We start from the raw sequence: 23,876 nt of genomic DNA, 5'->3' as shown, positions 1-23,876 counted from the left end.
TGAGACAAAAAATGGCAAGGTGACAGATGACAGCCTTGCTCATTTAAACCACTGGAGGAACCTTGTAAAAAAAATTACTCTAATACAGCCAGGAAAGATACAGAAACAAACACACACAGCTACTTTGATCATACCCCTCCACACTAAAGAAAGAGGAATTTTATTCCACAGCTCCCAGCTACAATCCACACTGCTCATGTCCTGCTGGGCTTCTGTCTCCAGCAGGGCAGAGACACCCCCAGGAACCAGCCCTGTGGCTGCAAGTAACAACAGAAACCATCTTTCCTTTTAATAGTAATATATTTTTCTATTGTTGTTACAATTTTTGCTGAAATGGTAAATTGGTAACGTCTACTTCCTTCTTCTGTAAAACTGTCTTTCATATAAAAATCACAACATGCCCTAATTTATTAATCTGTCAACGAGCCAGACTACTGATCTATCAGAAATACATCAAAGGTATGTTATTGATATATTTTTTTAAAAGTTAATAACAAACGGTTTCATTTGGCATAGCGAGTTCATACACGTCATAAGAGGAAGTTGGAACGTAATTAAAAGTATTTCATGGATATGAAATTCCTTTGGGCATTTTAATACTATCACAAAAAGAGCAAACTTTAATGTATTTTTTGTAGAACAATAAACAATTTACTTAAGTTAATATCTTTATCCCATGGCAAATACTGTACCATAGACAAAAAGATGTGACCTTAGATTTGAGACACTGATTGTTTCTCCTTCTGATATAAAATCCTAAGAGTACTTGGTGAAATAACAACTTCTTTTGTCCAGTAAAAGGAACACAAAGTTTTTTAAAAAAACAAATAATTCTTAAGCTTCAAAACATTCCCAATTTCTTGATCCTTAGTGTCTCAACCAAAAATGACACAAACACCAGATTCTGCACTAGATGTACATCCTTAACAATTTAAAATGAGGAATTGTAACTCAATACATACATGCCTTGCAAATATTTTTCCATTAATCATCTGTGGTGGGTTGACCCTGGCTAAAATGCCAGGTGCCCACCAAAGCCACTCTATCACTCCCCCTCCTTCACTGGACAGGAGAGAGGAGAGGAAAAAAAAATAACAACAGGCTTGTGGGGTTGAGATAAGGACAGGGAGATCACTCAGCATTTACCGTCACAGGCAAAACAGACTCAACTGAAGGGAAATGTAATTTATTACCAATTAACTCAGAGAGGAGTAATGAGAAATAAAACCAAATCTTAAAACACCTTCCCCCCACCCCTCCGTCCTTTCCCGGGCATAACTTTGATCTCAATTTTCCTCCCTCCTCCCCCCGGCGGCACAAGGGGAAAACAGGGAATGGGGGTTGGGGTCAGTTCATCACACTGTTGTTTTCTGCCGCTCCTTCGTCCTCAGGGGGAGGATTCCTCACACGTTTCCCCTGCTCCAACGTGGGGTCCCCCTCATGGGAGAAAGTCCTCCATGACTTCTCCAGTGTGAGTCTTCCCACGGGTTCAGTCCTTCATGAACTGCTCCAGCGTGAGTCTCCTTCATGGTGTGCAGTCCTTCAGAAACCAACTGCTCCAGCGTGGGCTTCTCTCTCTCCACGGGCCACAGGTCCTGCCAGGAGCCTGCTCCGGTGCAGGCTTCCCACAGGGTCACAGCTTCCTTCAGGTATCCACCTACTCCAGCGTGGGGGCCCTCCACAGGGTGTAGGCAGTCATCTGCTCCACCGCCCGTGGGCTGCAGGGGGACAGCCTGCCTCACCATGGTCTCCTCTATGGGCTGTAGGGGTATCTCTGCTCTGGTGCCTGGAGCATCTCCTCCCCCTCCTTCTTCACTGACCTGGGTGTCTGCAGGATGTTTCTCATACATATTCTCACTCCTCTCACTCGCTGCAATTACAGCTGCGCAACAACTTTTTCACTCTCTTAAACACGTTATCCCAGAGGCGAAAAACGCTGTTGCTGATTGGCTCGGCCTTGGCCAGCAGCGGGTCTGTCTAAGAGCCGGCTGGTATTGGCTGCATCTGACATAGGGGAAACTTCTAGCAGCTTTGTACAGAAGCCACCCCTGTAACCAACCCACTACCAAAACCTTGCCACGCAGACCCATTACATCATCCATTAATCTACGGGAAGCCATAAAAAATGGCCTTTCTCTCACAATCAAAATGAAAAATATGACATGTTGTCTTTCCATGCCCTGCCCTGCCCTCGTGGGACACTGCAACTTCTGTGAAACCAGGAGACCCTGCTTACAGCCCAGCCATGGTGCATGCTCCTCACTGAAGTCTGAAGGTCGCAGATGTGAAGTTGAGGTGTGTCACGAAGGCTACAGAGGAAGCAGCGACCTAAATAAATAGCCTTCAAGTTTCCATGAAAGGAAATGAAATAAAATTATGGGGAAAACCAGTGAGTGAGCCCAGTCTACAGTGACCTCTCCTGCTAACAAGGCTGTTCTTCATACACTGCTCCAGTCAGCAGTGCAGTCTAGTCCTCACTGTCACCAGCCAAGGAAAATTCTTCTCCTCTGTTGAGAGCCCTCAAGAATCCTCTCGTGGCTTGTAAAATGTTTTCTCACATACTTGCTCAGTGTTTGTAAAGAGGTCAAACTAACCGTTACATCCTGAGGACAACGTTGCATCATATGAACAAAATACAACCACGCTCAAAAAACCACCCTGCTGCTTTCTCTGATCCCAGCTAGTGAGCTCTGGGTGGCTGTAGAGTGATGGGGAAGTAAATGTAAATATGATGGCTCAGAAAAGGGTTTGTGAGTGTAAATATGAAATGAAAGAAGGAAAAGCACAACTTCCTACTTTGTAAGGCTACAGAAAGACATTGAAAAGTTAAGGTATAGTCCACATGGAAGTTTTCAAATATAAGTGTAACATGACTTACTGAATCTTATTTAGAAGCACAAATTATTTATGTATTTTTATGGAAAAAACCTATAATGCAGCACATTTTTAATCCTAATTAGAGAGGTTTTTACTTCATCAGGTGAAATTTAACGTTTCTATTCAATCTCAATCAAGTATTTGGATAACTAGAGCCACATAGCAGCAAGACGACCTGTTTCTTTGACATTCTGGAGGCATTTGTTCCTGCACCTATGCTAACGCCACTGGCAGCAGATTGCAGGAGGGTGGGCAGATGCTGGGCATCACTTCTCAAACCAGCATTGCCAACACAGCCAAAGCCAAGTGCTTCCCAGATTCTGCTATTGTGGTACCAAGCCTCTCCAAGGACAGCTGTCAGGTGGGGTGGATTGTGCCAAACTGGGTGGGATGAGGGTCCTCTGGAGATGACGGCAAGCTGGACGAGTCTATCGGGACACCAGTGGCAGGTGGCAAAGTGAGCAGTTGGCACTTCAGGAAGAAGTTCCACAAGATGGCAGAGCTGATCTAGCTATCCGAAATGTGGGTTTCTGTCCCCAAATGCACCCCTGCACCAGCTGTGATTGCCCCTTCCCTCCTTTGCAGGCTCTGCCAGATCAAATAGCAACAGAAACCCCTTTCTTTCCCTCCCTTGCCTTCCGGTCTTCCTCCAGAACAGTGAACAACGTGGGGCTGGCTCACAGAAATGCCATGATGCCACCGCAGCACTGCTGCACTCCAGCTGTGCATGGCACGTCCCCCTCAGAGTGACGCAGTCCACATTTAATAACTTCAGTCGGCACATTAATTTCTTTTAGTCATCTTGCCATTGGTCATTGCAATGACTGGGAAACAGCCACCAGAGTGTGTGGCCATTTCACCCTGGCACTGACTGTCCCCCTGTGCCCAAACGCTGCCACCGCTGCAAAATGCAGCCATGCTTCCAGCATCTTCTTCTGTGGCATCGTGAAACCCATGCATGCCAGGGACTTGACTTCTTTTTAGCTACCTGGCAGATCCCACGTAGTTAGTGACAAGATAGCAGATGTGGGCCTTGCGTTTCATCCTAAGAGGATCTCAACTGCTGTAAAAGAGAAGACTACAGCTATGAGAGGCATCCAGTAAGGGTAATCCCCTGGCAGGTCCATGCAACAGATTTAGGTCTGCCCTATGAAGACAGATGCTACAGCAGATGGAGGCGAGTGACAGGATTTGGGGGACCGGAGCATGAAACAGGGAAGTGCCTGGGGCACCAAACAGCTCAGGCTGTGCTCCCCAAAGATGACCTCTTCTAGCCGGCTTTAACCATTGCTTTCCTGCTTAAAGGTCAAGAGGTATGTTGCTTTACCGTTGATAAACAGTATGTTTGAAAGCTGAGCTAAGGTTTGCATTTTAAAACTTGCTTTCAGTCACTGATAATATTCCTTTCAATGCTTTCTCACTTGACACATCTGCTTTTGAAGATATACACTTCTGAATGCTTTTGTACAGTTCTTGAAAGGCTGTACAGACATTTCACACCTTTGCAGCTATTCAGATTCCTTTCCTCCACGTATTTGTCAGGAGTTGAAATATGCTTTTTTTTTTTAAAAAAAAAAATAAATCCTTGATCCCTTTAATTCCCAGAAAACCTTCATTATAATTTCTTCAGCAAGCTGCTCTTTGCCTTCAGCTAAATCATGTATTTGATAAAAAGCAGCAGCAAAAGCAACTGGAGAATGAAGAGAAGAAAATAGCCCTCTCATCATACTTCTGCAAGGCTGAGTGCACTGCTAGAGGAGGAGACAGTGTGACAGCCTACACAGGAGATCAGAAGAATATCCTTTAGAAAGTTTCAGGGACTCCTAGCAGCAGTACGTTGGATGAGCAAAAGTACCCCATAGAGCCATCTCATTCGATTCAAGCTGCTGGCCTCCAGCCGTTAAAGGTTAGTTCAAAACAGAAGCTGTCCTGTAAAACAAAGCAATGTGCTCTTATAAATGTGTTGGGTTTTTTCCCCCAAATAATTTTTCACTTATTAGCTGGAAACAGACTCTTCCCTTCTCCTCTTTTCCAATTTTTCAGACGTTCCCTACAACCGCCACCTCTGTCAGCAAATCATTAGTCAACTACTCGCTCTGACATGAGGGGGTGTTTACCTACGAGCTCCAGTAAAGTGTCTCTCTTGTGGATGACTGGCTTTCCTGCAGGCTAACAGAAGTCCTGGGGACCGATGGGCAGGGGCAGCACACTGTCAGTAGCCAGGGGCTACAAAGGCCAACCCAGAGTCTTGCAGAAAGCCTGGGTAATGCCCAGGAAACAATGAAGACAACTGGGAAGACTGGACCCTGCTATGTTTTCCTGATTATTCACTGGGCTATTTATGAAAGGACTCTTATGAAAAGTTACCGATACACAGTTGTTTTGGGGAAACAACAGCCAGATACGGACACAGGCAATGTTCAAGTGCCCACACTTCAGCTCTTCTCTGTATCAGCCATCTAGCTAGGCTACTGTAAGCCAAAAGGCTCCAAAGACACTTTTTCCCCTCTCTGGCATTATTGGTGTGGGTAGAAAGTCACATCAATATGTTGGCATGAAGCCAGTCAACCACGTACACAACATAAAAAATACTAAAAGAGTGGGGAACACAACGGTCTCTGCTTTGAAAAATCTTTCTTTAAAGGAAAATGAACTTTAGAAACTTGAAAAAGCCCCTATGTTTAATCTAAATAAAATTGAAGGAAAATAAGCATTTTTGTTCATTCTCTAGTGTGGCACGCTCTCTCATGAGCACAACTGCTATACTTTCCTCTTCTGAGTCTCCAGCTCAGAGACCCAATGGGTGGAGAAGATAGGCCAGACAACTCTCCTTCCCTCCAGACAGGGGGAAGTCCACCAGCCATCTTGAGAAAGAGTGGATGAAGCTGCCTGCAAGACTTAGTTGACGTGAGAAAATAACACTTAGAAGTATTTCTGGTACTATGATAAAACCTTGGAAAGCCTGGAAACACTTTTTTTTTTTTTCCCCCCAGTTTCATCTCCAGGGAACGAGTTTTCACCAACTAGATTGAATATTTACATCGAAACCAAACTTACCTCTGTAGCCAAAACAGCATCCAAACTTCAATGTTCGAGTAGATATGTCTGCTGTTATCTATGTGTAGTATGACTGCTGTTCTCATAGAGAAAAATAGCTTTAATCTAGACAACACCTATGGTCATCCCCTCGCTGCCCTGTTTCTATGGGTTGTGCAAAGCATACCACCACACTGCACCACTGAGCAGCAGCCACGCCGTAACTGCCCACAGCTTTCTGCTAAGCCTTCTTCACCTACAAGGACAGCTGACAGACTTACACTAAATATTTATATTTCATACACTCCAGCATAGCACATTAATGCTGCATTTGAGAGAGGGGATGGAAAGCTTACAGAACCCTTGGCAACTATTGATGATTGGAGACTGACCCTAAATATCACCAGAGACAGTGTAAGAAGGAATATACACATCTTCTATTTCTCTTCTCAAAGCTTGATACTTTTTCTGAGTAACCGCATCAGTAGGCTAGACATTTATACTTGCAAGTTAATGAAACTTCATTTTTTTCATAGTCTGAGATAACTTTTCTTTAATTAAAAAAGCATGTACTGTAAGAGTACAATTATTCAAGATGAAATTCTATTATGAAAATCCAGAGAAAATTATAAAAGTATTTTCAAATGTTAGGATATGAAGGCTGGTTCAGTTAAGTCTTCCATTAACTGTGTCCTAATGAGGAAACTTGACTTTTTAAAAGTAGGCTAGGGTAGCCTATGGCTTCCTTAGATTCAATTTAAGCTGTCTTTACATCAGTATGGATTTCCTCATTTTTATTTTTATTTTTTTTCCAGAGGACAATTCTGGGTTTTCTTTGAACTGACTTTCCACTTTTTTCTGGCAGAATATCGTTTTTTCATTTTTTCCCCCAGACCACATAAGCAAATAGGCTGCCAAGTTTAATACCCACTTTTTTCTTTTTCACAGACTCTTTTGCCTGGGCTAACTTGCCTGGCTTTTCCGACAATGTATTCAGCTCTTCTTCCAGGCATCTTAACAAGTGAAGCAGCAGCTAACAAAAGAGCATCTTCTGCTAACCATCTACATTTTCATTTAGTGCAGGCATAAATTATTCACTCATATACAAACTTCTGCTTGCATTAACATAGCAGAGGTGATGAGCTATGCCCACAATGCTACTGTTTAGATGTGAGAAACATTAAACACACTTGAAGATCCCAATTTTCTAACTTACAATGATGTACAACATTGAGAAAATACATAGGTGGATATATCTCTCTCTTCTTTGTTATCAGAAATCATATTAGTAACTTGTCAAAGACCAGCCTTACCAATTAGAACGGAATCACTTCATAGTTGTAAGCAGGCACCTTCTCGTATCTTTCTTTTCTATCACTTCTGTATTTTTCACCTCAAACTGTCTTAATATGGGAAATACATGAAAAAAAATAGAAAAAATTATGCCAAAAAAAGGGAAACTGCCTGCCAGCTGGAAGAAGTGTATGAGCGTTAAATAACCATCCTGTTACAGCGGGCACAGATCCAGGGAAGACTGAAAATACAGACCATTATACTGCAATCAGTAATGAATCCCACTGGCAACTAACAGCAGGGAGACAGTACATCTGTTAATTTTGTTTACTAACACCTCTTCATAAAAGAACCTGGAAAATTAGTCCATTCAGATGATGACCCTTTATAAAGTCAATTAGGGATGGCATACATTCAATTATGCAAACGTTGAGCAGGAAATACCCCCCACCTCAAGGATTTCTCAGCCCTCCCTAATGCAGCACTGCTGGGCTCTAGCCAACAGAGACCTGTGAGAAAAGCAGTGAGTCAACAGATACACCTGGCGATTTATGCTCACAAAAGGTAGTTCTGGAGCACAGATAAAGTTATCCTCTGACAGATGACAGCCTCAGCCTGGAGCTGACTACGAGGTTGAAGTCAGCAGGCTGGAAGTGGACAGAGATGCAGCTGGTGGATGAGGGTCCTGCTAGCAGGGTGGTCTCACAATACCTGGCTGCTGCCCATCCCAGCAAGAAAGGCTGCTACAGAACACCTAGGGCACCGAGAAGCATTTTAGTCCATGTTTTGCTAAAGGCAAACCAATTTATCTGAACTAGGGTTGCCATTTGTCCAATCTGTTCAGAAAAATGTTCATATCCTCTATAATTCATATCAGTGCTTTAGTGCTCCTACTGTCACAAAATCTTTTACTAGTATCTGATAAGAAAACACCTTAATGTAGTTTAAGGAAACTCATTTTTCTCTTAATCTTGATGAACACAAGGAATAACTGCAGGACATCTGCTTCAGAACACATTTGTATTCATCTGAAGATTCACATTTCCCTACAGTATTTCCTTTTTAAGACCATCTTCTGGACTCTCTTCAATTTCTTAGAAGTCCTAAAGGAGAATACTTTTTAACTTACGCTTTTTCAGCTCCAGGTAAAGCAGAAAAGACCCTGCTGGTGCCTTCCATAAATTCTCATCTGAACAAGGGAGCGCCATGGAGGGAATTAAGGAATAATTTCATGTCTTTGGCTCCTGGAACCTAGCATCTTGTTTGATTTGAAATGCTGGATCCCAGAAACCATTTGTGCTACACATCTTTTAAAAACCCAATTGGAGAAGATACAGGTGAAATCATCTGCAGATCATCACCTCTACAAATACACCACTCTGTTAATATCAAAAGCCTCACTGTCCAGCCAAGTACATTATAGTATTACAACTCAGCATATCCCAGATTGAGAGCAAGTCCTGCTCACAACTGAGCAGTGACAGGCATTACAGATTGCTCAGAATGAAAAACTCTATCATGAAAAATACCATACGAGATCTGGGATGCTTTCACATACAGAAAAGGGCCCACTAGAGAGGGCATAAGTCAGAAAAAAACCCCAGACTTGAACTGAAGTGACAGTCAAAGATGCTTTAGGAAAAAATTGATAAAATGAACAGAAGATTGCCAGAACCAGCTAGTATTAGTTGACCCTATAAATAAAGAACACAACCTGCAAGAATCAATGTCAGCAGAGAAAACTGTGCCTCTCCAGCTTCCAACAGGTCTTTGATTCAGTCACTGAAGATGCGATAAACACAGTCCTGTGTTCCTAAATTCTCAAAAAAAAAAACCCCAAAACACTACAGAAGTGGCTGATAAAGGATAGGAAGGTAAGGACAGGGATAAAATGGCTCGTTTCCTCAGTGAAATGAGACACTGAGTAGAGTTGCACAGCATCTGGGCTGAGATGTCTCTTGTGCATAAGAGAGAAGGGTTAATAGGAAAGTAGCAATTTTTTCAGGGAATACTAAAGAGAGAAATTAGAAATCTGACCTCAAGGAGTTATAGAAGCTACAACACTGATTAGTCAATAAAACGCTGGAGGAAATTCAATGCTGGTAAATGCATAGGTCCTTGCAATAGGAAACTTTGGATGACACAGATAAGGAAGCAACGTCTGGCTCAGGAAACAAGCTGAAGAACATCAGAAGCTCGGAGGACACTGGAGGGGAAGCAACCCTTTAGCCTGTCCCCAGCTTGTACTGCCTTCCCCAGCTAGGCTGGACGATGCTCATGTCTCAAGAAGTGCTTAATGCGGAAAGTTCACACCTTTACATATGACACGCCGTCATTTGCATCGATATCACAGGATTTAAATGTTTAAAAATATTGCTTCATTGCTACAATATAGAAAAGCCTATTTTTTCTGTAGTTCACATTTTTCTCACATTTTATTTCCCAGGTCAAATGCTCTCGTTCTTTTAAAGTTTGACTGTATGCACAGAAATTATGCTCAGCAGATTTTAGCCCAAACCTCGAAAAGCCACATACTAACAGAAACACATCTAAGTTCTACGAATGCCACAACATCTTGAAGCTGGCATTATGCTGTTTTTAGTAGAAGTCCACAAAAAATATTTTTGACAATACAAAAGTTTAAAAGAGGCTTATTAAAAGAAATACCAGATTTCGGAATATTAAAGATGTCATCATACAGAAGCAATCCATGAAACAAAAGGAAAGTAATTTCATTGGCAATGAGCATTAAATATTATTGCTGTCATACATCCCATCAAGACAGAGGCAAAACTAACAAGAGACATCATTCCATTTGCATATATTTTTACAGAACTTCACATAACAAGAATTAAGGAGAAAAATGCTTACTTTCTTCAATATAAATCTTCAAAATAAAAGAGTATATATATGGAGAAGGGAAGATATGCCACAATAAATCTAAAAAAATTATTTCAGGCTTCAGGAAAGCAGTATTTCTTTTAATTATTAAGCTACTCTCATCTGCAGATGTAGCAAAATTTTCACTAAATAAAATGAACACCGGCTAGCTGATGCATTTTAAAAGTTTTATTTCAACATACTGCTCAGACTATCTGCTGTCATGAATTCCAGTGATACCAATTCCCTTTCACTGATGCTAAAGGGAGGGGGACTGTATCCGACAGCTCACGATGTACATCTAAGTAATTCAGTCACATCAAGTACACTGCCTAGCAAAAAAGAAAAACAAACCTGCTGCTGACTTCTCCATTAAAAAAGAGAAAATATGATGATCATCATACAGTACAGATTATAAGTGTCTTCAGTTTTGCCCATTTTTTAAGTTAGATGCTAAATCTTAAAAGCACAGTACTGACTTTTAAGAAAAAATAACCTTCCTCACAGCAGCAAGGTCTAAACGTCTTTTATGTCCCCTTGACCTACCACAATTGTGGTGGCACTTTACCACAAGCCTCTTGGATGGTGAGAAAAGAGATAGAAGTGAGAGTTGTGTGCTAATTCTGCTTTCTTATCAGCCTTCTGCCCAGCATTGACCAGCTTTGAATCTCTTCAGGCTGAAATGCAAAAGGAGCTGCAGAGCAAAGAAAACCACACTGCTTCTGCATGTGGCTTCCCTGCTGCTGCAGCTGGGGATGGTTTCTGCTCTGCTGTCCCTGTCTAATTTCCATAGTTATAACCTTCCCCCTGCTGAACAGCTTCAATGCTTTTCTGGAAAATTACTAATACTCTGCATCACTTGTAGCCCTGCCATTCAGAACAGCAGCCACAAAACGGGACAAACATATTGATTCCACTTTTCAGTTTGAGAAGATTATCACTGTATTGACAAATCCAAGTATTTAGAAAGTCCTAAAATTACAAGGTTCAGAGGCATAATTAATGTTCCTATTTGCCTCTTATTTTTCTTTTTTTTTTTAAATTTATTTTTGGAACCTTGAGTCATCTGCTGAAGTTCTATTCTATAACTATAAAACCCAAAACCATGCCTCCCTCCCCACACGGAAACCCAGAATCTCTCAATCCCCTCACCTCAGATTCTATGGCTTTGAAAAGCATAGCAAGTTAACTAGACAAATTATAAAATCATAGAGGTTAATACCTCTGCTAGAAGGAGGGAAAAAGTGTAACACTTGCTTTTTTTTCCTCCTGTTTATCAAAGACATCATCTCACATTCTGAAGAAATTTTGTTGGGTTTTTTTTTCATTCAACCACTGATGAACACATTAGTTTTGTTTTGTTTTATTTTGTTTTGTTTTCCTTTTAAAGAGAAAAGAAAAGCGATTTCTAAAAAGAAATCTCATTTAGCAATCCATATTCACCATGGAAAGTTTCCTATTTGCCACTGGTTAGTGGATTTTTCCCCAAGAAAAAGGAAATTACACTTGACAAGCTCAGTTATGAATAATGGCTAGCTTTGCCTGGATCAGACTTCATAGGAAAAAGTGGTGTTCAAGGTAACCTGACTAGATTGTGTTTCAATAACTCACTGAGCAATAGGCAGCTTTGCTGAAACAATAGTAGTCCATTTTCTGGAGTCGGGAACAACAAATAATCAGCTAAACACCCTTTGTTGGGTTTTTATTGTGTGTTTTGTTTTAGATTTTATGTAAAGCAACTATAGTTACAAGAGACAGAGGAGCTCTAAAAATAATAGTCAATGAGAAAAAACCCCAACGCTTAGAATAAAAATTGGAAAAAGTGAACACTGCTTTTATTCCAAAGGAGAATTTCTCTACCTTGTTCATGGGCAATGTATTTTCTCAACTGACACACAGGAGGCTTACGGCTTTTTCTGAAAGACAGAATCACCACCTCTTTCAAGGCAGACCCCCACTGCCCCCATGATAGCTCATGGACATGCAAGATCATCAGCCAGCTGGTGAGGGATGTGTGTATTTTTGAATAAGGTTACTTGACCTTAAATAAGCATCTTAAGGATGATCTGCAGTTTGTCAGTCTATTCCCTCATCTTTTCTTCTGGCAACATCTCACCAAGTTATGAAAAACTGCTTTTATTTTTTCTTTTGGATTCAAGTAAAATCCACCAGAAAAAGGCTGAAGAAATCAGGTTGTGCACAGCTTTCTGAAGGACTCCCTGTGACCATCGCCGTCCCTCAGATGGCTGGGTTTATTTCCATTTGGTTTCCATTTCATTGAGGTGCCAAGACACCTTAGAGCATGTGGTTCGAATCCATCCTCGTCTAAGGGCACAGAAGCCATTAGTCTTCCCAAAGCTACTGCACTAAGCAGCAAAACTTGCCAACTGCTCTTTTGACTGCAGTTGCTTATTGGTCTGGCAAAGAAGCCAATCTGTCATTTCACTGTTTGAAGTCCCTCATCCTTTCATATCCCTTCAGGAAAAAAATGAGAAGGGAGGACACCTAATACAAGTCTGGAGCCTCCATACTAAAAAATTCATTTAACTGAAGCTATTCGTATGCTGATAATCTCATAAAACAAGATTGGAAAAAAAGAAATCTGTAAGAAAAAAACCCCCAAACATCTGTAGCAATATCCTTTATGCCAAGATGGAAAATCTGATTTCTGGAATATCTGACACCTGAAGAGCACTCCTGTGGGAAAGCACACCAGTCACAGGCAGGGCCAAGCAACTGGGGAGAACATCCCAATCCAGCTGCCAACACAAACCTATGGCATTTGGTTGTTGTTTTGTAGAAACACAAATGCACATTTCTACACCACAGGAGCATACTGAAGCAAACAGAGCAAGACTGGACAGCCAGCATCTGTTTTTTGGGAAAACTATTTCACAGTTCAGATCTGTTTGTACTGTAATGAGACAGAAACAAAAACTAAATTTGCACCTCTGTGCTTAATTTTCACCATTGTACAAAGGGTTCTTTCCCTTATTTGTGTGTGTTTAGTCAGTCAAGATTTATAATTAATTTTATTTTTAAATGAAAAAAGACACTACTCAGCCTGCAACACATTGCGTTCAAAATGTTGTGAATGCAAGACCCTTACAATTTAAATATTTTTCCTTACATTTACTTACTAGTAACACTACATAATCTTCATTCAGCAAAGGAGGATGCTGATACTTGACACTGCAGAGAAACCCATGCCTGTCCTCTACTCGTGAGAGAGACCAAGAGGGCTGATCACAGTGGTGCACAGGGAGGTGTGTCTTGCACAAGGAAACATGCCCTGTCCTGACAGTTTCCAGTGTGGTACTCAGGGTAAAGACTCTGTGCTCTAAAATAGGAAGTATTTCTCTCAGAGGTCAACTGAGTCTGAACAGGGGCTACAGATACCCTCAAATCTCACTTGATAAGGTTTTTTTATTGTTGAATTAGACATTCCTGCTGTGATTGTTGACATTAGGCCTTTTAATTCAAGTAGCCTTTCTTCTTTTTTGTCCCTTTCTTCATTTAATTAGAAAGACCTGAAAAAATAGCAACACCAGCCTGGAAAACATTGTGATCCCTGCACTAAGGACATGGATTTTAGACTTCTCCCAACCATCAGCTCCCCCTCTTCTCCATCCACTTCTCCAACTCCTTCTTGTTCTTCTTGGTCCTAAATTCATACAATATGCTAATTTGAAAGATCACACTGTCAAACTAAGCAAGGCTGGCATCTTTTCCGTGGCACTCCAGGCTGTTCTTTATTGAGAAGCCAAACAGACAGTACAGGATAGGGGTTGCCCCAGCAGAAAACCCATTGGTCACAGGCAGTAGTAGCTTTATTCATAGCCTGGGCAGACAACAATATATCAGCTTTAGCATTTGAAAGAAACCTTGGCAGTGACCCTTCCACACCAGTATCTGCTGGGAGGGTGCATGCAGAAGCAGTTGAGACACTCCACAGTCACTGGGGAAGGCAGCAAGGCAAGAAGCTCTGGAGGCTTGGCAGGCTTTGCCCTGTGGGCTGGCTGGGAAGCGCCTCCCACCTCCCCAGAGTGGATGGGCACCCCAGCTGTGTCCCATGAGACATTCAGGCACCCCATGTGTGCCCTAGCTCCAGGGACATGAGCCTGGGTGCTGACAAGAAAGGAGCAACCTGTGCTCCAATATTCCCCGGGGTCCATGCAAGCTGGGACTGGGACCAGGCACAGGATTTTACTCTGTAGCCTAGAATAAACCCTAGACACATCAGAAGAACTAGGATAAACTAAGTCTTGAGTATGCCTTGCCACTGAATGTCCCTTTTTTCTGCAACGTGTCATCTCTGCTTCTATGTGGTTTCAACATACACTACTTCAGAGTCTTAAAAATACAGAATTCACAAGTGTGACCTAGTAATACTGCAGTCAACAGAAGAGTCCACACTACGATCAAAAAATTACGCGATAGGAAAATATTTTGTTGACGACAAACACCTAAATCCCAGGACAGACTTGGATGCTTTTATAAAAACACAGCTATCTCTCACCCAGACAGCCACACACCACAGGCAAGCAGTTCTCCTAACCCCACCACCCTGCAATCTCCCTGCCGTCCACCACCTCAGAGCTTCAGCTTCGCTTTAGCCAATAAGTTTTAGAGATCAGGATTTCAGTTTATTTCACTTTGCTAGCAGTGCTGACAGCCAGAAACCTTATGTATAAACCACAAAAAGGAAAGAGGAAGGAGAATGACAGACAAGGAATAAAACAGGCTAATAAATTCAGTTTTATTCTCACGGGTTGTCAGTTCCTGCAGGTTTTGACACCTACAGAGTGAAAAGAATATACGAGTGCTTGAAAATTCATTATCATGCCACAGCTTGAACATGTTCAATATATTGGCAGTAAGGAGAGGACTGCCTCTATCTACCCTTCCTGTCAACTTAATTGCAATGTGAATGCAAGACCCTGTTAAGAATGCAAGCCCTGTTAAGTTTAAATAAGATTGTGGGTACTTAGTGCTTGGAAATCTTCTGCTACTTGGCTTCTGGTTTCTCATCTAGTTTCTTAACATTTGCAAGAGCCAGAAATTTTCGGACCTGTACAATACTGAATGAAAAAAAATACTCAAGTTTTTACATTCCGAAACAAAATATCGTGGTTATCCTGTATCCTGCCTCTGCAAAAAGGACCGTGATACAGAATGGTATCATTAAAATAAAATAATGGTATTAATAAAATCCAGATCTTTTTATCTTTGCTATTAATATAAGTATTTTGAATTACATGAAAGATTTTAGTGCTGCAATCTAAACCCATGGTATATTGCTTATTTACTATATGCAATTGACTCAGACTAGTAAATGAAAACAGATTGGGAAGGCACATTTTCTTGCTCTCGTATAATTGTGTAATGGTGCAATGTTTGGAATGCAAACTCCGCAGGGGAACATTAAAAAAATATTGGTTTGTAAATTAAAGTCACTGAAAAGTAAATGTCAGCCGTGAAAACATTTCCTTTAATATTACATTTTATAAGTTGTTTAATCAGTACCTCCTCCAGCTGAGGTCTGAATTATCGTTAACTTTGTGGTTCAATAAATTATTAATACAAAATGGGAGAATCTAAGGGAAAGGTGGTGCTTTAGAGCATACACAGGGGCCAGAAATTTTGCTGCGAAGAGTTAATGCAGTAAAAGGGAACAGCTGGAGACTATTAAAAGCACTCATTAGAGGGAAGAAGCAGCAAACTGTTCTAACTGGGTCAGCTGACAGGTGGCCGTGCTTCAGCAGTGCCTTCCCGGCAGCCCTGTCCCAGCCACAGAGATTGATGCTACTGTCTGATCCTTGAACCAGATCTACAGCTGCAAAGTTGTGCTGCAGCTCGGGACACTTTGTGGGGCAACCAATAACCAATTCAAACCATCTCAGCACCGACATACAACACAGGGAGCAAAATGACTACTGTATGTACGGGGATAAGTTAGGGAAAACACTGTGGGTGCATAAAATGTTTAGTCTCTTAACTAAAGCTCAGAACCCAGTAACTGAAAAATGTACTTTTTCATTTATATATTTAATTTTCTAATATCTGGTATGCACAGCACAGACATAGACAAATAATTTTAACCTCTGCATGAATCAGATTTCCAATCTAAACAATGTTAACCAAGTTAACCAGACCCTCCCCAAAAGATCCAATGTTCAATCAAACAGACCCTGGTGAGGTCCTCAGCAGAAAAATCCCGCACAGGAATGAACCCTCTACTCCCCACGTGCAGGTCTGCCCACTGCCTTTGTTATACAGAAACACACTCATGACGGTGACAGTCAGGAGGTGGAGGGATGGGCTCCATACCATGGTATCTCTTGGAGGCCATGTCCCTATCAGACTGAAAAGCTTAAAGTCATCTAAACTCATGAAGCAGAAAGCTCAAACCAATGACATTTTACAATATAATTAGCCGCAGTTAAATATTTCTATTATCCAGATAAAGACAGAAATTAAGACAGCTAGCTGCTGTCAGAAAACCAATACATTTGGTCAAAGAGTATTTTTCATTGTAGACAGAAATCTGGGGATACAAACAAAATTGGTTAAATGTATTTAGCAAATATTCCCATGTTAATGAAAAACAATGTAGTCATAAAACAAAATCATCAAAATTCAGGATCAGAAAAAATTCTTCTATGGAGTTAAATGGTTCAGCATTTTCTATAATTTTGTTTGAACTTTATGAAATAACCTAAACAACATTGGTTTAAATATTTAGCAAGAAAAGCCAATCTTTGCCACAGGAGAGGTCCCTATTGTAAGAAATTTGGCCTGAAAGTTCCCTGACAGGCTTTGAATTTTACTTCCCTCCTTTGAGTAATCCTGACATGGTTTTTACAAATACTTTAACATTTAATTTAAAAGACAAAAAGACAGATGCTCCTTTATGGGATTACTTGCATGAGTAATCTTTAGCGTTACTGAGGCTGAATATTGTTAGAATATTTTTATTTTTAGCTGAGAAAAGCATATTCATTTTCAGAGATGAAGTTGAAAGACTATGCTGAGCCTGACAGAGATGTGGTGCAAACTTAACCGCTAATTATAATGAAAATCTGAAATGTCCTAAAGTTCTTAATTTACTGAACAATCTTTTTTAAACAAAACTTCTCTCTTCTGACAAATTAGCTCAAAGATGTTTAGATCTTGTACTTGAGTGAGTTAGGAGCCGTGCTATTTGTGAGCCTAACCGAGATCAGAATCGCACCTACCCAGATTTCCTGAAATTCAGGCAACAATACACAGCCACGCACTTCACACACTCATTCAGCCACTACAGTCTTAGATCAAAGTTTTAGCAAGTATTAAGGAAAGATGAAAACCCCATACTTACCTTTTATATTTGATGTCTCACACTGCAGTTGTAATGAATACTCAATGATTATTAGCAAAACTTCTGGAAAGGGCACTTTTAATACAAAGCTTTCAAATATTTATGGTAGTACCTCTCTTTATCAGGAGTGCTTCCTACCTTCTGCACTTTTAAGCCTTAAACTAAATCATCTGGTGCATATTTTTCTTTTGCTTGGTACCAGCAGCACTCACAGCTGCACTGACAAGGTGCAGTTTACTGAAGAATGTTTAAGAACTCTAGTTCAACCTGAAACACATTCACTACAATGGATTTAGATTAACTTTTCCGAATTTATCTCATCTTGCAAGACCATAAGGTAGGGCGACTCTCACGTAAGTGTGAGACTCAACCTGAGGCGCTTGCCACCATTTCAGACCATTACCTCTCTGCCATACTCCACACTAACGTGTTGCCACTGTTTATTTCGGGGAAGCTTGGAGGTGATTACTTTAGGAGACTGATAATAACTCACTCCAGCAGAGAAAGTGCCCGGTCAGGGCAAGGAGCTGGCTGATCTGGGTGGCAAGTCTCACATTGCAGCAGCTGCCTCTGCTATATCTGACTTGTGAATACAGGGCTTGTTTTCTATCCCGGCTTTCAATTAAATTTTGGTAAACACAGACATTTACTGAAACATTTAAAACAATTTATCTGACTCCTGAATGAATGGCTGTTTTCTCTGGAACAGAGTCAAAGCCTGAAGCTCTATTCAGAGAAAATTTCAAATGATCAGTGAACGGTGGAAATTTCTGTCTCTGTTTCTGATCTTTGCAATGGCAGCAGTTCAGATTTTCAAAGTTAAAAAACCAGCATCCAAGGTACTACAAGACTTCAAAGTTGGGGTTTTTTCAACCCCCTTTTTTTCTTAAGGATCAGAATTGAGGGGAGAGAATGCCTCCATTAAGGATATCACAACCTGATGGCCGAGCAGCAGTTCATCACACACAAAACCTGATCTCAATATACTTTTCCCCCCTTAAGAGCCTGCTTTATAGAGGTGCTGAGCTCCTCCACTTTCCCACTGCCGTTTCTGAGCGAAAAATGCATGCTGCCCTCAGCTTTTCAAGGCTGAAGGCCAGTGTTGGCAGCTATTGACCAAGATGCCAGTATGGCCTCGAAAGGTTCCCATTTGCCCACACCTTCCAAGAGATGGGAAGTCAGGATCCTCATGGTTGAGAAAAGCACAATTAGCCCCTAGTACTCCAGTTTCAAAAGATGTACATCTTTCCGTAGGCAAACCTGTCTCTCCTGGTAAATCAGAGGAGTTACGTTTACAGCTTCTTCAGTCCATTTTATAAGTCTATAACTGCTGTCAACACAAGACTTCTCAGGCTCTTCAGCAATAAGCTCAACGTTGTGGAGCAATCAGCAGTTTTGTATCTTCCTAGCTGTTGATGTGAGGCATGATGGAAGAAGAAAAGTAAAAGCTTCTCGTATCTTCTCCGTGCTTTCATGTATCTGTTCAGTCAGACACACCTCATTCCAAATGACTTGGATTTAATACTGTGATCAATACAGAAACTATTTAATATGCTAAATCTAAGCTTATCCTTCAATAGTCCCCTGTAAAAAAGCAATGCTTCATGGTGAGTTTTCAATTACAAAAAAAAAAAAAAAAAAGACAAAAATTAGGGAAGAATTGCAAAGGCCAGCAATCAGGCCAGTCATCAGTCCTGTGCTAAAGAGCCATATCGGCTCACGCTCAGAGAAAAAAAAACCTGCTTACTTTCTTCCCAGCTAGATCAGGCAAATGATTTAGCAGACTTCTGAAGTTACCATTGCACAAAATCAATTACCTGAGTTTAAAAATATATGCCAGCAGATTTCCTTGCACCGCTGAGGAAAAGATTAAAATACCATCATGCAACATATTATGTGGTTGGATAGCACAGGTCTTAAAAATGGTTAACGTGCAGAATAAGTGGCTTCTGTAAAAATAAATTTCACTGGCGGGTGGCCTATATGTTACTGTGACAGGAGGAACTGCCCTCTTTGAGCTGTGCAAGTGACAGTCAAAGTCTGCCAAGGAGTGATGGAGGAATGATTCCAAAAGCATTTCCAGGATTCCAACACTGAATTACCAACAGAGATCAAAATGAAAAAGTGAAAATAGCTTTTACAAAGGATGCTGATGGTGCCTTGGATCAACAAACTGCCTTTTGAACAAAATTACTACTGACCTCAGATGGCGCGTTTTTAGTTCCTTTTCATTATAGCTTTTGTACTGATCTGTGTATGTGTACATATGTGCATGTCCATATAAACAATTAATTTTTTAAAAACCATCCCAACACAAACAAAAATGCAAGGTGATTTCTTTCTATTAGCTTTTAAACCAATACAAAACCAGGAATTAGATCTATTCATTTCAGTTCTGCTTGAAGTAAAATTTCACTTGCTGTACATATCACATCTTAAACTGCACAGGCAGTACTGAATTAATACCAGCTTTTACCCAGTCAGTCGTGAGAGGTTCCAATCACTGCACATTCCACTTCAAATGAGAAGTAGAAGCACTCTGAGTGAAGTACAGGCTGTACTGCTCACTTCTAACACTTTCAAAAAAGAAAACATGACAGCGCTAACAAAATAACAATGTAGTAAAAACCCACCCCGCATTCATTTCTGCAAATCCCCTGTCTCATTCACAGATGGGGAAACAAAAGTCCATGCACACAGCATGCAAAGCTGTTGGGACTGCCTTCCAACTCTGCACACCATGAGGTCAAAACCTGCTCAGCTGACACAGGGACCTTTTCAGTATCTCTAGACACAAAGCAAATAAGAAACCCTTTGCAACATTACTGAAATGACTTCATATGTGTATGGCAGAAGTCATTACAGTTTAAGTTATACATAGTTACAGATACCTCTCCCCCTTTCAATTATTCATAATTTATAAGCTCATCTGTTCACAGGGCTTTGCATGATAAACAGGTAGTAAAGTACAAAAGAAATGCACACAGCCTCATCATACGGAAAAAAAACCCAGCCCTCCTTGGGTCCATCTGACCTCAGCTAAGGCTGAAACATGTTGTGTGGCAGTCGTTCAGAGCTGTGTTCTCTAGGGCTCATCCACACCACACCTTGTACTCTACTGCCCCTCCAAAACATTGTTTAAACATCCTCTCTGCTCTCCAACAGCCACAGCCCTCTCTTGTTTTGATATTACGTCTGGCCTGCAACATCTCATAGCAGACCACCAAGCTGTCCTATCACCTCTGCAGGTTCAAGTCTTGCTGAAGGCTGAGTCCAATCAAACAGGATCTCCATTATAGACAGGCTAAAAATTAATTCCACTATTTTGGCCTCTTAGGGAGATGTCGGTGTGCATGCAAAGAGATCAATATCAAATAAACCACCAACCTCCCTAGCTTCTGTGTTTCTCATTCAGCATTTGTGGAACACCTACTGCCATGGGACCTTGGTCTGTGACAAAGGCTGACAGGCCTTATGACAGTTCAGCAGTTGTGCAAAATTAGAACTTATTATGAACAGCTTATCCAGCATTATTGCCACCTTCTTAATCTAAAAAAGGCAACGAAACCAAACCAAGAACTGAGATCTGTGCTCTGGTATAAAGAACATTATGCACAACTTACCAGCAAGAAAATTAAGAGACTTGGGCTCACTGAATTGCTCCGTTTCCCAATTTTCCTCTGAGGCTGCACAGTTACAGACATAGTTTCAACCTAAAAATCTGTCTGAATATTCACAGTGATAAATATAGGCAGAATTATTGCGCCTAACCACTACACAGTGCAAATCCAACTCAAAGGACCATAATTCAATGGTGGCAACCTGAGACTTTTGTCAGCTTATACAAGATCAAACTGGATTGCTGAATTCATCAGCAACACTCTATAAACTAAAGGTGACAAAACTAACAACCGGGCAAGACAAAGAATGAGGAAAAGGCACAAGACAGAAGTTGCCTCAGTCTCCCACTTTTCAAGCATCCAGTTTGAACATCTGCATCATATAACAATTCTGGAAAATCATTAACCAGAGCCTTTTATTTAAAACATACCAGATATCTTTCCTCCTGCCTCATGCTGGGGGTACGGATCATGTGATTCTGTTCTCCCCTCCAGTCTCCGAAACGTCGAAAAAAATAATTGGATAAAAATCGATTGACAGGATCTCTAATAATATTGATGTACACTGGCTGGTCTCCTCCAAACCTGGTGGGAAGAAAAATGGGTAAATCTCATTGGAAGGTTCTACACAGACACACGTATCCATCTTTCATCTGAATGTTTTCAAGTTACTCCCTACAGAAGTTCAGAGCTTTTACAAGGTTAGGAGTGAAACTGAGAAGCTTACAACTAGTTACCAAAACTTTGTAAAATCATGCAAGATCTCTTTAGGATGAACAGTAAATATATCACGTCACATTAAGCTATACGTGTACTACAAACATTTTAGTTTAAGACTAGTTTTTCCACTGTGTCAATAATTTTGCTTTTTGAGTTTTCTCCTTGCTATTTTCAGATGAAGAACCTTCTGCAGCTGAATCTGAGAATGAGCATTTCTTCTTCTTAACACATTTCCCATCTGGGAAGTCATGTCAGAGCAGGCACTGCCTAACACTAACTGCCATAAGGCAGCCTTGGATCACCTCCACCTGTACGGTAAGTTTAGTAACATGCAAAGGATTTTGCAACATTCAAGCTTATTTCAAAAGGCTTCCTTTGGATGAACTGACAGATATGCATGGTATTTCCAGCTTATATTTGCTGGAACTTGTGCTGATCTTCCTCCCCTCACCCCCAGCCTGCACTACGAGCTGGATTTGAGGTTATTTGGTGTATTGCACTTCATGAAGATTTTTTTTTTTTTTTAACGTCAGTATGAAAATTCCTACTTCAAAAAAAGGAATTACGTATCAATTTCAAGGACGTGCAAGTCAAAGGAAAAGGAAGGGGTAAAACCACCTGTGACAACAACCAAGCTCTGCACAAAAGCAAAATGCAGCATAGGTACCCACAATTTAGAGATGAGAAAATAAACCAGAGCAACCTCATCAGCTTGACTTTACTGTCTTGTACGCTTCCTCCTGGTAGTTAACAACAAACATCTTCAGTTTAATAGGTGGGATACAAAAAGAGGAAAGGAGGAAAAGGGAGCTTGAGAAGGTCTGTGATTATACTATACATTTTCACAGTGTTAAAATATTGACTGCATGTTTTACAGCAATACACAGCATCAGGAGAACAGCCCTAACTGGAAGGAAAAAAAGGAAAGTTGCTTACACTCTTCCACGGTCAAAATTGAAAAACGGACATTTATGCTACGAAACAGACTTATGGACTAGAAATTCTACAAGATAAAGAACAAAATAGAAGCTTTTTGGATTAAGAAGTTCACATGATAAATTCAACTTGGAATTTGCCTTATCTAAGAACACGAATTATGTTTCTCCCTTCTGCTTCCCCAATTTGGGAGAACAATTCTTAAGCACTAGCTTATGCTTTATTTTCGGGAGCTTGAGGACACAGTCATGTTTAAGTATGTAAATGCTGTTCTGATGATTTTCCAAGTCACAATAATATTTTACATTTTGAAAGAAAATACATAAAGATTAGAAGAGAGAAAACTGAAGACACTCTTTAGATTAAAAAAACCTGTGGCTTCTCTTCATCTTTTGAGTCAGATGAATAATTGAATGTGTATAATAAAAGATCAAGGCTCTCCATAAATATTAAAGAGCCAGTAAAATTGTTTAAAAATCTGAATTCTAGTAAAAGACAAGAGAAAAATCCCATATAGTTTCAAGTCAATTTTTATTCTGCATGATTCTCCAGACCACTAAATACAGTCTGCAATTGCTTGTCTCATGAATAACTACGCATATTAGTAATTTCATTGACCTCAGTGTTGCAAGATCACTGCCATAATTTGAAATTGCACAGACAACATAAAACTTCAAAACAATCCAATTAAGACAGCAGATGCTCCTTGCCTCCCGATTAGCGCACAGCCCAGTTTGGACATGGGTGTGCAAGGGAACTATCCTGAATTCAGTATCCTGAAATCTTCTCTGAGCTTGTCTTTGCTGTTTTTTTGTCTTTATACAGAAATAAAACCTACATTAAAAAAAAGGCATTCCGGGCAATGAGGGCATAAAGCTTTAACAATATTTATTCAAACAGAAAGCTTTTGGTGAATGCCATGCCTGGTAGCCATGAAAACGAACTTTTTCAAGTGAAATTGCTGGCAAGAACAGGTTGCACCTAAATTATTGAATGCATTACCTTCCTGCTGCTTGATGCAGAAGACCAATAATCTAAAGACAGAAAGGAGTGGAGAAGAGCAAAGAAAAGGGGAAGCAATGAAGACAGCAAGAAGCGATGACAGCAGCAAGTTGTCTTAAGATAAGAGACAGAAAGATTACAAGACTCAGAGA

The 23,876-nt window shown here is 40.7% G+C and overlaps 1 protein-coding gene across 1 annotated transcript in view; it reads right to left on the bottom strand.

Annotated features, from left to right (window-relative positions):
- Window positions 1-23,876, bottom strand: part of UST (uronyl 2-sulfotransferase) — a 169,080-nt gene that overhangs the window by 40,646 nt on the left and 104,558 nt on the right. Inside the window, exon 5 of the mRNA XM_086461093.1 lies at window positions 21,498-21,651. Within this exon, the coding sequence (XP_086317219.1) occupies window positions 21,498-21,651 (154 nt within the window). The remainder of the gene's footprint in view (window positions 1-21,497; window positions 21,652-23,876) is intronic.

Source organism: Leptosomus discolor, chromosome 2 (assembly GCF_034619465.1).
Source record: "Leptosomus discolor isolate bLepDis1 chromosome 2, bLepDis1.hap2, whole genome shotgun sequence".
Lineage (NCBI taxonomy): Eukaryota > Metazoa > Chordata > Aves > Leptosomiformes > Leptosomidae > Leptosomus > Leptosomus discolor.
This window is presented reverse-complemented; position numbering and strand designations above follow the sequence as displayed.